General features: G+C 46.4%; 2 protein-coding genes across 2 annotated transcripts; one reads left to right on the forward strand and one right to left on the reverse strand.

The window, feature by feature from the left end:
• Positions 1–306: 306 nt before the first annotated feature.
• On the reverse strand, positions 307–8,251 carry LOC121047087. The gene is made up of 5 exons (XM_042289893.1): positions 8,142–8,251; positions 5,949–6,147; positions 3,808–3,951; positions 1,732–2,889; positions 307–512 (listed from the first exon to the last, which is right to left on the reverse strand). Exons 2-5 carry the CDS (start codon positions 6,124–6,126, stop codon positions 334–336), a joined length of 1,659 nt encoding a protein of 552 aa, XP_042145827.1. The 5' UTR covers positions 6,127–6,147; positions 8,142–8,251; the 3' UTR covers positions 307–333.
• A 5,538-nt stretch (positions 8,252–13,789) lies between these two features.
• Positions 13,790–15,173, forward strand: LOC115325212 (translation initiation factor IF-2-like). Its single transcript, XM_040213371.1, has 2 exons — positions 13,790–14,265; positions 14,966–15,173. Exons 1-2 carry the CDS (start codon positions 13,790–13,792, stop codon positions 15,171–15,173), a joined length of 684 nt encoding a protein of 227 aa, XP_040069305.1.
• The last annotated feature ends 466 nt before the right edge of the window (positions 15,174–15,639 follow it).

Raw genomic sequence — 15,639 nt, forward strand, 5'->3', positions numbered from 1 at the left:
TCTTCTACTCAGGGGCAGATTTAAAGGGGAGGGAGTGCGACCGCCCCCTCACCTCTTAAACTCCCCAAGGGCAGCTTTTTTAAGGAAAAAATGACACAGAGCAGCCTTAGGTCAACAAAAGAGATATAGGTAATGCATCGCCCGCAATGTCACATCCGTCCGTTACATCAAAACTCGTTCGCAAACACCCCCCCCCCCCCCCCCCCCCCCCCCGGCCTGACCAATGAGTTCGTCTTGCTCGCAACTTCTCATTCAGTTCACACACCTGTAGAAGTCGGAATAGGGAGGCCTTGTAACGTCACGACGTAACCGAAAAGTAGAGGCAATTTTATTTTACAACCGCTCCGTGGACAAATGTTGGCAGGTTTCCGCCACGGGAATGGCTACTCTCGCATTGTGTTTGCATTTTTCTTGCAACGAAACTCCCAGCCAGAGGAAGGCGACTGACACTGTCAGCAATCCCTGGAGAACGAAGAGACCCTGGTAGTCTCCCAAGCCGTCTCTGTAATAGCCTGCACAAGAGAACAGTTTTTTTAGAGCATGAAATTCTTTTTAACGCAACCCCAATCCCAAAATATTGTCCGTCCATGTGTCCGTGCGTACATTTGCTGCAGAATTTAGCGCGGAAACTGAATTTGTGTTTAAGTAATGTGACGTCAATTGACGTAACGTGAACACCAATTCAGTTTCGTCTCTAAATTTAGCCGGAAAATATGTGTCACGTGACTTGACGTCACGTGACCTATACACCAATTCAGTTTCCCCGCTAAATTTAGCGGAAAATTGATGTCATGTGACCTGACGTCAAGTGACGTATGCGCCAATTCAGTTTTCCCGCTGAATTTAGCCGGAATATTGACGTCATGTAACCTGGCGTCATGTGAGCTATGTACCAATTTAGTTTCCCTGCTATATAGCGAGAAATTTGATGTCACGTTACCTGACGTGACTATACCTTTAAACCAACTATGTTTCCCGGGTCAATGTATCGGGGAATTTAATAGAAATGAAGGTTCTTCACTCTCCCGAACGAAGGTTTAACGCATTCTAAATAATTTCGAGCGATCGTGCCTTAAACACTGCATTTCATGCATTGTACGACTTTGAAGATAATTGGTCGCTGCCAATTATTTTAGAAGGTATAGACGGTTTCAATAATTGCCTGCTGCGCGCTGCCGTCTTTGTCTACTGGGCAGTGGAACGCGCTCTAGGTATGCGCAGTAGCCCCCTTCTGTGTTATATCATCCGTCACATATGCATCCAGAACGCAGTGACTCAGCATTTTTGACATGTATAATCAGCGCTGGCAAGTTTTATTAGGCTCGCTTCATACGGGGCTTTTCTCAGCGTGTTGATGTCGCGACACCAGCAGCACAAGCCTCCCACGTTCACTCGCAGAAATCGCGGAAACTCGAGTTGTTACGTTTTATCGTCATCATTATTGTTTAAATCGTAATTTTCTTGTTAAGCGTTAATAACGTGAAATGGCGCTGAAAAAACTCACCGATCTCCCTGAAACCATGGAGCGGTACGTGAAAATATCGCGTCCCTAATGGGCAAAAGGTTTCGAGTTAAACCTTCCTAGTCCGTGACTAGCGTTATTTTGTTGCTTCCTATATAAAACTAATAGCAAAAAAAAAAAAAAAAACGAATAAAAAAAAGACAATTATTTTGTATATTTACCCTTCCTCATGCGTGAGCTAATAGGAGAGCACAATATGTATGACATACCCACAATCGCGGGCCTTGCCAGCAATGGAAGTCCAGCCACGAAGCACGCCATGCCATAGCACATGCTGAATTGGTCGGCACCAGCAACGTCCATGCACACCACGGACGCCAGGACGAAAACGGCACCGTTTGACCATCCCGACGTTATGGCCAGCAGCACTTGTATGCGGTACGAGTGGCACAGGGGAACGAGGCACAAGGACACACCCCAGAACATGAAGTTGGCCGCCATCATTGTACTCCTGGTCACTATTTGCTTGTCCGTGATGATACCTGACACCAACCTTGCCAGAAGGTCTGCGGAAGTGTAAAGTCCCACCAGGTAGATGGCGTTCCACTTGGCGATGTTCCTGTCCATCGCGAGGTCTATGATGACCGTCACATATGTGGTCATGTTGAGGTAGATTAACGCGAGGGATAATCCGAGTAGGTAGAACTTGGGGAAGGCCATGAATGACAGAAGTGAACATATTCCACATCCGAAAGCTGTCTTGCGAACGTCGCCACTGCTTATGTGCACGACGGGTGGTGGCTGGTTCGCATCTTTTCTGGGGCTTCGTAGCTCGATCACCTCCACTTGACCTGACGCCGTTCGTTCCTTCCGGCGATCTCTTCCCAATACATATTTATTACTCTTCGGAGTGCTCGGCGGAGCTTGCAGCACAGATACCGAGTTACCAAGGTCGACCGGCAGACTAGAGTCTCGTAGTTGTAGAAACATTTCATCAGACTTTGTTCTTACGCTGAGGATGCTGTTCTGCCTCTCTGGGAACTTGGAAGGCAATCGCTTGATAGAGTTGCGCAAGGATTTCCATCCGGGACTCGAGCCATTAGGGACAGCTGATGCATCCGAGTCTGGAGCGTCTAGGGTCTTGTCGTCTGACACTGTTTTTTTAAGACCACGAGGACGCTCTTGTTGTTTTTTCGTAAGTGCGCGCAGAAAGAAGGCTCCCACAACGCCGTTCAGCATAATCGCTCCACAGAGCAGTAAGCCACTTCTGGTACCGTACTCGTCGAAGAGGAACTGAGCTAGAGGAGGAAAGATGAGGCCCCCAACTGTGATTCCGGCGTTGCCGATCCCCGAAGCAACCGCTTTGTAGCGATCGAAGTGCTCATTGATGACTGTGTAGCACAGGATGACGAAGGCGAGGCTGCAACCTGAAGCAAGAGCAGAAGAGAACAACGTTTCACAACTTCAGATACTAGCACGAGAACATGTCGTCATAAGAATTATCTTATTTTTTGCTGATAAAATAACAATATGCAGACGTAAGCTCGGTTAGATCCGGATGTCTTGTTTAGCAGCACAATCGCAATTGAACATCATTTTTCTTTTAGTGGTTATGCTTATACCTAATAAAATGCTGTATAGATATTGGGGTACACTATGATAGCATGTCGTCTAGGTGGCACCTCAAGTTCCTTGAGTGTTCTTGGAATTGTGTCATCACTTTGGATCAACATCTACCCCACCCAGTTACAAAGTCTAAAAATATCAAGCATACATGTTTGACAATTTGGTGGTGAAGCACCCATTCAATATAGAAGCTCGAACCGTACACGCTCTCATGAGCTTTACAAAAAAAAAAAAAAGAATGAAACATCGTGGAGCACAATGGCCTGATGGCAGCATTTTAGATGTCCGTACAGCTGTGGCAATAATGATGCACAACGTACCAAATAACAGAATTATTATCCGTCTATTTAACTCGGATCATCATCATATGCCGCCATTCTTTGATTAAACTGAAATCTCACATTAAAATGTATCGAGGAATTCGACTATTTCATTTATAACCTTGGACGCAGCGGTAATGTACAGTCCCAATTACGCTTAACTGAATCACGGGACTAAAAGTTACTTAAAAACTAACACGAATTAGCATTTTCGCACCTCTCGGTGAACCGAATAAAAAAAAAATGCAACGAGAAATAAAGGAGACATAAAGCACAACAATAGCGTCAAATCGCTTAAGAGTAAAAAATACCAGGATATGCCGACCGTAGAGTTTAAGCATTTGCTCCCGTTCATAGTGAATGTCACTGTACTGCAAAAAGATGGTTCCATTGACGTACCGTGCACAGCTCCTAACAAAATGGTTATGTGGGCGACGCTCTCCGCAAAGTAGCAAGCCGAGACAGCCAGACCACTCGTTGCACACGCTGCCATGATCAACTTCCATAGCGCCACGTGTCTCGCCAGGATGCCTGCCACTGGCGCTGCAGACGGAGAACCATTTGTAATTCACCTCCTTGGAGGCTGGAGCATCGTCTACCTTTTCATATTGCTTAGCATAAATACATGTATGCATAGGTGTACTGTTATCGTAACAATCCTATGCTCAATAGCAAAACCGACATCTTATTATTGAAGGCGCTTTCGTAAGAAGTTCGGTATGTGGTGGGACTTAGAATACCTTCCCGTGTTATTGTTTTTAAGCGAAGCTTATGCATACCATATCTAATACACTTATAGGTCCTGCGTGCATACGAATTGAAGCATTTAACACGCTGAGGATAGCAGGTGTATCGATTTTGTATGCCAGATTGAACATGTAAAATGTTCAGTGTAGCAGTGCCAGTGGGATGCAGTGCTAGGATGCCTGTCACTGGTGCTGCATACAAATCACCTTGTTGGAACGTCGCCTATACCTTCTCATATTGCTTGGTAGAAATATAGGTATGTGGACTGTCAGCATAGAAGGAATATCCTAAGTACTTAAAGTGATATCTTGTTGAGGACACCTTGTAAGAAGTTCGGAATGTCGTGGTACTGGGAAAGATTTTCCCGTTGTAGCGTTCTTAAACGAAGCTTGTGTATACCATAGCTATTACACTGATATGTTCCGGCGTACATAACAGTTAATACAGCACACCACATTAAAAAAATTCAAACGACACCCTCTGCAGGGCAAATGACTATTTCACCGCTCGGAAAGCAGACGTTCTAAGAAATGGGTATCATAAGTACGATCGGAAATATCTTCAACATTTGGTTATGATAATATGGGAACTGTACAACGATTCCACTTTTTTAACTACGCAACACCTCTACAACATCCTTCCATGACTCGCGCAACGAAACAGTGTGCAGTCTAGCTCGATCTTGAAGGCGCGCTTTATTGTTTTCAATGAGATATGCTTACCAAGCTTTTGAATATGTGCTTGGAGTAAATCAGAAACAAAAAAGCGAAATCAATTCTCTGACAACTTTCGGCAGGTCAGTTAGACGCCCCACATTGTCCACGTACCTTGCACTTCTCTCTTGGGATCCCAAAATGGCAGCCGACGTTCCTCTCGAAGACAGCTTATTCAGGACTTGATATGCTGTTCTCAGCAAAACATCGGCTGCCACTTTACAACTTCTACAAAGTTTATTTGAAATTAGTTCAAAGAGCTTTAAGTACCTAATTAGTGCTTTGTTCGGACTACTTTGCAGTTGAGACTCGACAGGACGTGTCTCGGTTATTGCAGTCGTTAGGCCGCGGTTACTCAAAACTTTCTGATGGTTGGCCTTCGATTGAGGAAACTACTAATTATCGCTTTCAATGTCTCTTATTCCGTTCCAAATGACTCAAATGTTGTTGAAACTGGCAAGAGCCGTCTTCAAGTGATGCAACAACTCTCTACGATTTGTGGGCCATTCTTTTTCGTAAGCATTCTTGCCATGCGCCTCATTTGAAGCTGGCTGGAAGAACTTTAAAAGAGCCTTCCTGGAAGCATCAGAGGGGTAGCCGCCGTTTTGTTAAACGACATCTGTAAAAAGGCTAAGTAATCTTGAGGGTAAGTATGTCCTCTTGTGTCCTCAAGAAGCTATGTTTTTCGTGACTCTCTGTTTCCTCTCAAGTCGACAAAAGGCTTAGTCTCTTGAGGACTTAGTCCTCAAGAGACTAAGTCCTCCAGATGCTAACACCTCAAGAAGCCGACTCCTCTTGAAGGATGTCTTCTAAGCTTTCTGGAGGACCCTTGTCAAGTAAGACCACGGTGCTTAAAAGGTCGGTTCACACACTTGCGACCGACTCCGACTGACTGAGACAAGATAGAATTTTAAGCATCTTGCGACGGCTTTCGACCGGATGCGCTGCCGCGGAGCCGGATGTAAGCCGTCACAAGAGGCTTCAAACCCAATCTCGCCTCTGTCGGTCGAAGTCGGTCGCAAGTCCGTGGACGGGCCTTGCGCAACACTTTACAACGATGGCAGCAGTAGGGTACTGTACCGGCTACGTTAAAGAGGGCAGTGGATATTGTGATCGGCCAGGATGCTTCTTCTCTGGTGGCATGAAAGGACTGCAGGATGACGATGTAGAAGACAGCCGCCGAGCGAATAATGACGAAGTTGAAGAGCATGATCCAGGCACACGACGCTGCAACAACCCAACTCCTCGCCGAGTCCATCTTGTGGCCAGGAGCGATGCACTACAAGTAGTTGAGCAGTTTCATGACGAGCACATTTCCGAACCACGAGTTCTCTTCGAGCACTCTGTTATGTAGATTAAGCTTAGCTTGAGTACAGCAAAAACATTACTCAAGTTGGATCATTTGTTGTTAAGAAAGTACAATCTGTGGTGCAGTTACCACGGATGAGTGCAGGGTTCCTACTCGTGTCTTTATTATGAAAGAGCTGGCTGAGAACCACTCGTCATCGTTCGCACACACGCACGTGCAGACTGTCAAGACCATGGGACAAGAACAGCTATTCCTTTGGTTCTCCTTTTTGAGGGAGGCGACGTGTTCATTAATTGTCAACAGCGTTCTCGAGTTATTGCTCCTTTTTCCTCCGAAATCCGTGCCAAGGAAACAGTCATGCGGATATTCCGCCGGACAAATGACAAAAGAATGGCTGGGGCAGACCCAATCTTGAAGATTTAGTACGTATATAGGCTTGTCCATTCTTCGAAGTAGGCCTAACAGGGTTTAAGAAACTCCATCTGATGTAGAATTTGCTGCTCGTTGACCATTCAGCGTGACTATGTTGTAATCGCACCAAGGGACGGCATATATTTTAAGAAAATAAGGTGTGCAAGTTGGGAATTAAGTCCTTTTCTTTTGCTTAGATGTACATAACTAGGGTTCCGCGTTTTCGGTTTCTATTTTTTCAAAATTCGGCGTACTTTTCGGTGTTTATTTTAAAATTTAATTTTCCTTTTTTTTCGGCGTATATTCATGCCCACAAAAGTTCATAGGCTTTTTTCGGTGAATATAAAATAAACACCAACGAACACCGGAGCAGATGATCATTGTAGCTCTGATATTTGTGATCACTAAAAGAATAACGGCACAGATACATTGAAAAAGAAATGGACACTTTATATGGCAAATGTGTGCAGCTGTAAAAGAAAAAAAACAACAACACAGAAGTACGAACAAGTCAGAAATGAAGCCTATGCCCAAAAAACATAGAACTTCTTCTGTACATCATGATTAGGTGATCTTATTATAGTACACAGACACGTGTACTTTCCGAGCTTCTCCTCGTTGATCCGCACTCTTTCTTTCCTGTTAATGTGACCCTGAGCTTCGAGAATGCCCTCTCCAAGCTAACACTGGACACTGGCAGGCTGTGGAGAAAAAGCGCTGCCTGAATCAAATTCGACCAATCAACTAATTGTGACCGCCAAAAGACGCACGTTGCGACCGTTTTCAAGCACAACACAACATGCAGAGCTTGCATCAAGTCAGTCTTCCTTACAACGAGTTTGAAAACACGCTCGTACATGGTCAAGTCATGGGGCATTTGGGACTTCACGTTACGATCGATGATGAGCACATTAAACCAAAACGTCGTGATGGCATCCGTGTATCCCATCTTTTCGGACACGTTTCAAGAGACACTGTCGTTCCACTTTTTCGCCACGGCTCTCCAGTACGACTGGGGGGTCAAAGTGACCTTTTCCAGTTAAACCTGAATTTTTAGAAAATGAATTCGACGTACGTTTGTCGGTTTTTATCGGTTTAAATCGAAAATACCGAACCTAAAAAGTGACCTTTTTCGATTAAAACCGAATTTTCGAAAATGGATTCGGCGTACTTTTATCGGTTTTTATCGGTTAAAACCGAAAACTCCGAACCCTATACATAACCTTGCTGCTCGAAGCCTTATTTGATTTTGCGAGAAAGAAGTTTCAGAAATTTTAATTTTGTTTCAATACTAAAAAAAAAAAAAAGAAAAAAATTATCAACGGTGTATTTGCAATAGCACGTATTACGCCAACTTTGAAAGTCACGTGTCGTCCGAGATATACATTACGAACAAAAAAGCCGTCCCGACCTTTTTTCTTTTTTTTTTTCCGTCTCTATGCATGTTTTAGCAATCCCAAAAAGAAAGAAAAAAAAAAAAACGAAAAACAGGATATAAGCTATGTACACTAATGGGCACACCAATCAACACTATGAACCACTCCATCGCTCACCTTTACGACGCCCCCTTTAGTGCTCCTTCGGCAATTCTTTCATCCCTGGTACCGAGTGACGTGCCAGAATCTCGAAACTAAAAAATGGTCAAACATAGCTATAAGCTCCACTTCCAACGCCTTCCCCTTACTCTTCTTACTCACTCTATGCGAACGAGTACAAACCGAACGGTGTCGGCAACTACTCGTGCTATAAAAAGGAAGGGGAGGGGGTTCGGAGGAGGATGTACCATCAGCAGGCCGTAACATTGCACCGCTGTTTTCAACAAGAGTGTGCAGTATAATACATGATACAGAAGGTGACGTTGAAACTATGCACCGATAGGCTTATCAAAAGGTATGTACGTGTGGGCATCCGACCTACTCACACGTGTCTGCTACTTGTTCACTTTATTCCGATATGTGCGGGACTTAGCGTTAAAAAAAAATAAGAAAAAAACACGTTATTTATGCGAGGAGCTGCGTTTTAATTTGCAAAATTTCACAGTCCGTTGCAGGCGACGAGAGCAAACCGTGAAAGGGTGGTGCCCTGGTTTAATTTAAATTTATTTATTTATGCATGCTGACGTCACTCAGTTCGATCAACAAGGCATGCTGACAAGCAAAATACCAAAATAAATACACGAACAAACTCCCCAACCCCAACAAAACAATACAAACTTCAAAAAGATTTAACTCAGCAGAAAAGTACTTTGGAAGGGCGGTTGACTTTCAAGTTGACTACAGTGTCGGGGGGGGGGGGGGGGGGGGGGGGGAGGAGGGGTTTGTTCCAATCAGCCTTGCTATTTGAAAAACAAAAGCAAGTGGCGCCTTGAACGGTTCTATAAATCTGTTCAGTATTGGTCTGTAGTAAAATTCATGGTGTTTTCCCGTTAAATACGAAGTCAATGCACAGGTTAAACGGGACGACAAGCTCATATTTTTCAACCAGTAGCGGTAATTATTTCTCTTTTGTAAAATCGCTTTGACAGGAACTCAGCACAGGTGGTGAGGAACGTAAGGCAAAAAAGAAAATAAACTGCAGCATCAGGTGTAGCACTGTTGGTCGAGAAAGCGGACGGTAGTCATAACAACTACCTACGTTATTTTCGGGCTTTAGGGAGTCAACTTTTGAAGCACGGTTTACGGTCCCCATCGTATAACGAACGATGAAATTGTTTTGACGCTTCCGTGCCTTTTATCATAATTCTACTCCTCTGAAATCGAGAACTGAAACTGCCCCAAATACGGGCATGAAAAACACGAAAATGATACGGGTCTTCCGAAATCCGCGCAGCTTAATTCCAAGTGACGCTCCTGTTGGCGGACATTCCAGTTTGTCCGATGTGTACCGGTTGTTTGGGAGAAAACATAACGGTGTTTCGCACCGTAAAAACAAACTCGCATCGCCAAACGCTCAGTTTTCTCCTGAATGTAGCGCTAGCGCTAGCGGTTGGGCCAAGGTGCCAAAATCGTCATATTAAGCTCGAAATTTATAAGCGATTTACTAGAATTTGTAATGAAAGAATGACGCCCTGTTGTGGTAGGAGACGTTATTCACCTCCGTGTATTCTCGGGCTGCGTTAACCGTAATTTTTCAATGGAAAAAAGTTAAAATTCGCTTACACTTTTTGAATCAGACAGCGGTACGTTCTGAAACTTTGGCATTTGGTCCCAACTGCTAGCCCTGCATTTAGACGGGGACGGAACATTCGGCAATGCGCTGTTTATTTTTGCGGTGGAAAAATCTCGGTTCTTTATTTTGTCCTCAAATATGCCCGTTTTTTTTTTGTTTTCGGGTTTTATATATATATATATATATGTATTTTTTTTTAATTCGGGGGGTAAAATTGGGTGCTCTTTTTCAAGCTGATAATCGGGGAGAAATCGTTTTTTTTTGTGGACATATTCCGAAATTCGTTTTTTTTTCGGGTTAAACTTACAAATGTTCTCAATAATACATTCGTTTTTTGTTTGTCGGAGCGTATTACGAGCTTTTTAACGCTAACGCGTTAAAATTAGGGGTCTGTTTCATGCTGGTAATCGGGGGGACATCAAGGATTTCCAGCTCCGATTGCCGTCGGTCGCTTCAAAGGAAGCACCACCCATGGAATCCTCCTCTCCCTCAGGTGTAAACAAAAACCCCGACCGTTCGAGGGACAGTCGTCTTCGATCAGATATTTCGCTATGGACTAAACTTGTAAACTAAACCGCAAAAAGAAGCAGGGAATAAGAAAAATAACTTGAATACCTCCAATTTCACAGGGTTTGCGGAGCGCATGCTGACACAGTTAATTTGGTCTTTTTCTTCGGGGGCCGAGTTGCTCACGCGTCTTGATTTTCTTCATATTTCCGGTCAAGACCTTGGGTGTACATTAGTGGGGCGTTTTATATAGTATCAAGGTGACATTTAGGAAACAGTTTAGCCAAAGTCTGAAGGATCGTTGAAGATGTAAATAAGTTATCCTTTTTTTAAAATAATTGCTTGAACACAATCTCGTTGCAAACTGAAGGGGCACTGAGGACAAGGGGAAGTCGGTGATCTTTCTGTGTTGCGAAAAATCCGAGATTTGCTTCTGAATTCCTTTCTTTGCCACAACGTCCAAGTCCCGAGCAGCGAGTTTCGCTCTCAGTTAGAAAGCACGTGTTCGCACCTCTCCCTTTATAGAAAGATATCTTGTCCGTTAAGTGTCATTTCGTCATAAAGCACCAGGATTGTGGTGCTACCTACTGACTGCACTTCGGCTTTAGTCCACAAATATTGAATGCACTTTGTACGTATTCTGTACGTGTCGCCGCGTATAATGAACTAATCTAAACTGAATTCTGTACGTGGTTCTGTACTAATATGAAATATGTTCGGGACTAAAGGTGCGTGTGGGTGCGTACGAACTAAATTTACACCTCTGATCCCTGCGTACACACGTGTTTTATTTCTATGATAACGAGTTCTATGTGGTACGCTGAGGTATGTTTTTATTGTGTGTGCGTGTATTTTATATACAGGGTGTTATTTTTTATTCGAAACAGATTTTTAAGAAAGGCGTCTTTACTGCTACGTGAATGCCGTCTTCACTATGTGTTTCTTGAGCTCGGCGGACATTCGAGAGGCGAACAACCGTCACAGTCTGGTGAGTCATTAACTAAAATCTGTTAATTAACTTTTTAATTATTTGTTTTATGGACCATGTTGCAATTGTAATTTTGAAGCCAGCCGTCCTGGAAGGCTATACCAACTTACACATTTAAAAAAAAATGCAACTGGTTTGGAGATATCCGTCGACAATTTCTCCCCTTTCTATCATCCGATTCCGAAACTGAAAGTTCCAAGTGCGCCGGAAGCGCTGATCACGTGACGCTTGTAGAAGTGACGGTTTCGTGACGTACAAATCGTCATGATCTCATATCTGCACTGCGGCTGTCACGGTGCGGCTCGAGGTATGCAAACTCGCGGGGGCGGTCTTTAGCGCTCTCGCTTTTAATGCGTCATTGCCCTCGGAGCTTCACTCGCGATTGTTTGTCGGCGGGGAAGGCGCTTCGCCAAATAGCGCAGGCGCACGAATGTTGACTCTGCCAGTCGACTTAACGAAAGAAAATGAAACGCTACAAGAAAGAAGTCTTTGCTATTTATTATATTCAGTGAAATAACTTAAGAGATCAGAATTGCTGATAATTTAAGTTTCTGGTGTGCTTAGACCCTAAGGTAATGTCTTACTACAAGAAATGTTCGAAATGGCGACCCTCCACTGCGCTACGAATCGTTTCTTCATAGATTGAACCACTCGCTTCAGGACGTGTGGTTCAATGTTGGCGCATGCTGAGACAATTCGGTTCTTCAGGTCGTTGACATCTTGGGGCTCAGTTGAATAGACTTCGCTTTTGATGTGACCCCAAAGGAAAAAGTCTAGCGGGGTCAGGTCAGGCGATCTTGGCGGCCGGAACATAGGTCCACCGCGCCCAATCCACTGCTGGGAAAAACAGGCGTTGAGGTAGCTCCGCGCACGCGACGAGAAGTGAGCTGGCGCTCCGTCATGCTGGAACCACGTGCTTCTAAGCTCGCTTAACGGGAGATCGCAGATGAAGTCACTGACAGCACCATCAAGTATGTTGGCTGTGTATGACTGAGCTGTCAGTGTGCCTTCGAAAAAAAAATGGTCCCACTATTCTGTCACGAAACATGCCGCACCACACATTCACTGACCACCGAACCTGATGGTTATGCTGGCGGAGCCAGTGAGGGTTGGAATCAGACCAGTAGTGCGCGTTGTGAACGTTCACGTTGCCATTTCGGCAAAATTGTGCTTCGTCAGTCCAGAGTACATTAGTGAGAAAATCGGGGTCTTCATCCGTTTTAATAAGGGCCCAATTGCTAAACTCCAAGCGCTTCTCAAAGTCACACTCGCTGAGGTCCTGATTCAAAGATATGTGATACGGATGGAGCTTGTGCTTTCTCAGGAGTTTCCATACCGAAAAGATGCTGCCTCCGGAATCTTCGACAACATTTCGGATGCTGATTTCGGGGTACGCTCGCACGTAGGCTAACACAGCGATTTCAATATCTTCGTCCAAGACAGCTGCTTTCCTTCTTCTTTGACGATGCACAGACCCAGTGGACAGAAACTTCTTGGCAACCTGGAAGACGGTGGATGGGGCAGGAACAGTGCGACCAGGGTGTTGGGCGGCATACAGCCTCGTGGCAAGACGAACGTTGCCATTCATTTTAGCATACGCCATAACCATTTGAACCTTCTCGGCGACTGAATACCTCGACTGAATTTGCGCAGCCATTTTAACGCTACAACTGACAGAGCCGGCGTTCGTGCTCCCACGCTATCTGGCGAAGCGAATCCCCCGCCGACAAACAATCGCGAATGAAGCTCCGAGGGCAACGACGCATTAAAAGCGAGAGCGCTAAAGACCGCCCCCGCGAGTTTGCATACCTCGAGTTGCACCGTAACAGCCGCAGTGCAGATATGAGATCATGACGATTTGTACGTCACGAAACCGTCACTTTTACAAGCGTCACGTGATCAGCGCTTCCGGCGCACTTGGAACTTTCAGTTTCGGAATCGGATGATAGAAAGGGGAGAAATTGTCGACAGATATCTCCAAACCAGTTGCATTTTTTTTAAATGTGTAAGTTGGTATAGCCTTCCAGGACGGCTGGCTTCAAAATTACAATTGCAACATGGTCCATAAAACCAATAATTAAAAAGTTAATTAACAGATTTTAGTTAATGACTCACCAGACTGTAACGGCTGTTCGCCTCTCGAATGTCCGCCGAGCTCAAGAAACACATAGTGAAGACGGCATTCACGTAGCAGTAAAGACGCCTTTCTCCAAAATCTGTTTCGAATAAAACGTAACACCCTGTATAACGTGAACTAATGGTTGTACATACTTTTAGTATACTTAGACTAAAGGTGCTACAATATACCTTTAGTACGTGATGTATAGAACACAAAAAAAACGAGGTAAGACAAGAGCGGAGGGGGTGTGGGTGTGGATATTACAGGAGAAAAATGAGGACTAGCGAGGTTTCAGTGAGTGGAACCCCGGTGAAATATAAAAGAAAGCTAAGGTCTCCTTGTCACGCAGTGCTCGATGTGCACGAAGTAGTATATGCGTCGGGTTTGAAGCATATTTATGTAGTTCCGTGATATGGACGATGTCTCGTCGCTTGAAAGGTTACAGGACGGTGTCTAATTCGCCCGCGCATACGCAGGTTGTCTACCCGCCACCCCCGCCACCCCCACCAGCTCCATTGTTACCGTTTAAACAGCGCTCGTCCGTCGCGTCGGGTGGAACTCTGGCAGAAAATCAGCAGGCCGCCACGGCCCACACCACCATTAACTTCTACGGGTCGTCGGCCCCCTCTGGCTACGGCCTGATGCCTCAGGCACAGCCCATGTTCGCCATGCCCAGTTCTCCCGTGTACGCCATGCCAACCAGCGCGGCTATTGCACAAGCCCCTGCGTACCAGTATGCCATGCCGACCAGTGCTGCCCTTGCGCAGGCTCCGGCGTACCAGTACGCCTACCAGACGACGGCACCCGTGACCCAGGGGACCACGTCGGTACGCCGCGTCACGTCGCTGTCGCAGCTGTACAGCAGCACCGTCGCCACCGCTCCAGCCTACCCGCAGTACCAGTCATACCTCGGCAAACCTCACTCATGAGGGCCCTCACTCACCCTCACTCACCCTCATCTTCACAGGTGAGGTGAGGGTGAGTGAGTTTCTGAACCAGGAAAATTTATGAGTGTGAGGGTGAGTGAGGGCTGTGAGGGCCGTGAGGGCGGTGAGGGCCGTGAGGGCCGTGAGGGCGGTGAGTGGCGTGAGGGCGGTGAGTGGCGTGAGGGCTGTGAGTGCGTGAGGGCCGTGAGGGCGATGAGGGCGGTGAGGGCCGTGAGGGCGGTGAGTGGCGTGAGGGCTATGAGTGCGTGAGGGCCGTGAGGGCCGTGAGGGCCGTGAGTGCGGTGAGGGCCGTGAGTGGCGTGAGGGCGGTGAGTGGCGCGAGGGCTGTGAGTGCGTGAGGGCGGTGAGGGCCGTGAGGGCCGTGAGGGCGGTGAGTGGCGTGAGGGCGGTGAGGGCGTTGAGGGCCGTGAGGGCGGTGAGTGCGTGAGGGCCGTGAGGTTCAGTGAGGGTGAGTGAAGGGCTGAAGGTGAGTGTGACTGTGAGGGTGAGGGTGAGTGAGGGGCTGAAGGTGAGTGTAGCTGTGAGGGTGAGGGTGAGTGAGGGGCTGAAGGTGAGTGTAGCTGTGAGGGTGAGGGTGAGTGAGGGGCTTAGGTGAGTGTGGCTGTGAGGGTGAGGGTGAGTGAGGGCGACCTAAAATGCCGACCTCTGGTACCAGTACGCGTACCCCACGGCAGCGCCGGTGTCCCAAAGGACGGTGTCCTTCCGTCGCGTCGGTTCCACGTCGCAGCCGTGTCAAGTGAACACTCAAATTCCAGCCACGACGACTGTCCAGTATGCTGAGTGCCCCACAGTAACGCAGACGCCCCAGGGGGCTACGACGTCAGTGACTCGCGTCGTGTCCGCGTCGCAGATGTGACGAGGAGGAGCGCAGGTGCCGACGGCCTCAGCTATATACCAATACGTCTATCCGACGGTGTATGAAGTGCCCCAAGGGAGGGCGTCGGTAACCCGCGCAACGACACAGGTGGACACATCCGCGATAATCCCTATCCGACAGTGCGTGATTCCGGGCACGTCGTCACCACTGAATCATCAATGTGCCATGTACCGTCAGTGGTGTGCCGTCAATCCACTGTCGAACTCAACACACACACAGACAAAAAAAAAAGGTGGTGGTTTGATTTGTTTTGTGCATCTTTAAAGACAAGCGGGGCGAATGTGTTTGTATGTTTGTTGGCTTATTTGTCTGTTTGTTCTATACTTGGAATTTTGTTCGAATATCTTAGAGCGAGGGGAACAATCGATAAACTTTGCGCGGCGGAACGTAAGCTTTGCGCATTGACACCGCTGCGAAGACTTGCTATATTCGATCTACCTGCAAG

The sequence above is a fragment of the Ixodes scapularis genome, unplaced genomic scaffold (assembly GCF_016920785.2).
Source record: "Ixodes scapularis isolate PalLabHiFi unplaced genomic scaffold, ASM1692078v2 PGA_scaffold13__105_contigs__length_92229423, whole genome shotgun sequence".
In the NCBI taxonomy this organism is placed as follows: domain Eukaryota; kingdom Metazoa; phylum Arthropoda; class Arachnida; order Ixodida; family Ixodidae; genus Ixodes; species Ixodes scapularis.

Coding starts and splice junctions, on each gene's coding strand:
- LOC121047087 (XM_042289893.1), bottom strand. CDS start 6,126: ATGGACTCGGCGAGGAGTTGGGTTGTTGCAGCGTCGTGTGCCTGGATC. Junction 3,952..5,948: donor TGCCCTCTTTAACGTAGCCG/GTACAGTACCCT, acceptor CTCCGTCTGCAG/CGCCAGTGGCAGGCATCCTG. Junction 513..1,731: donor GGCAAGGCCCGCGATTGTGG/GTATGTCATACA, acceptor TCTCTTGTGCAG/GCTATTACAGAGACGGCTTG.
- LOC115325212 (XM_040213371.1), top strand. CDS start 13,790: ATGTCTCGTCGCTTGAAAGGTTACAGGACGGTGTCTAATTCGCCCGCG. Junction 14,266..14,965: donor ACCGCTCCAGCCTACCCGCA/GTACCAGTCATA, acceptor TGCCGACCTCTG/GTACCAGTACGCGTACCCCA.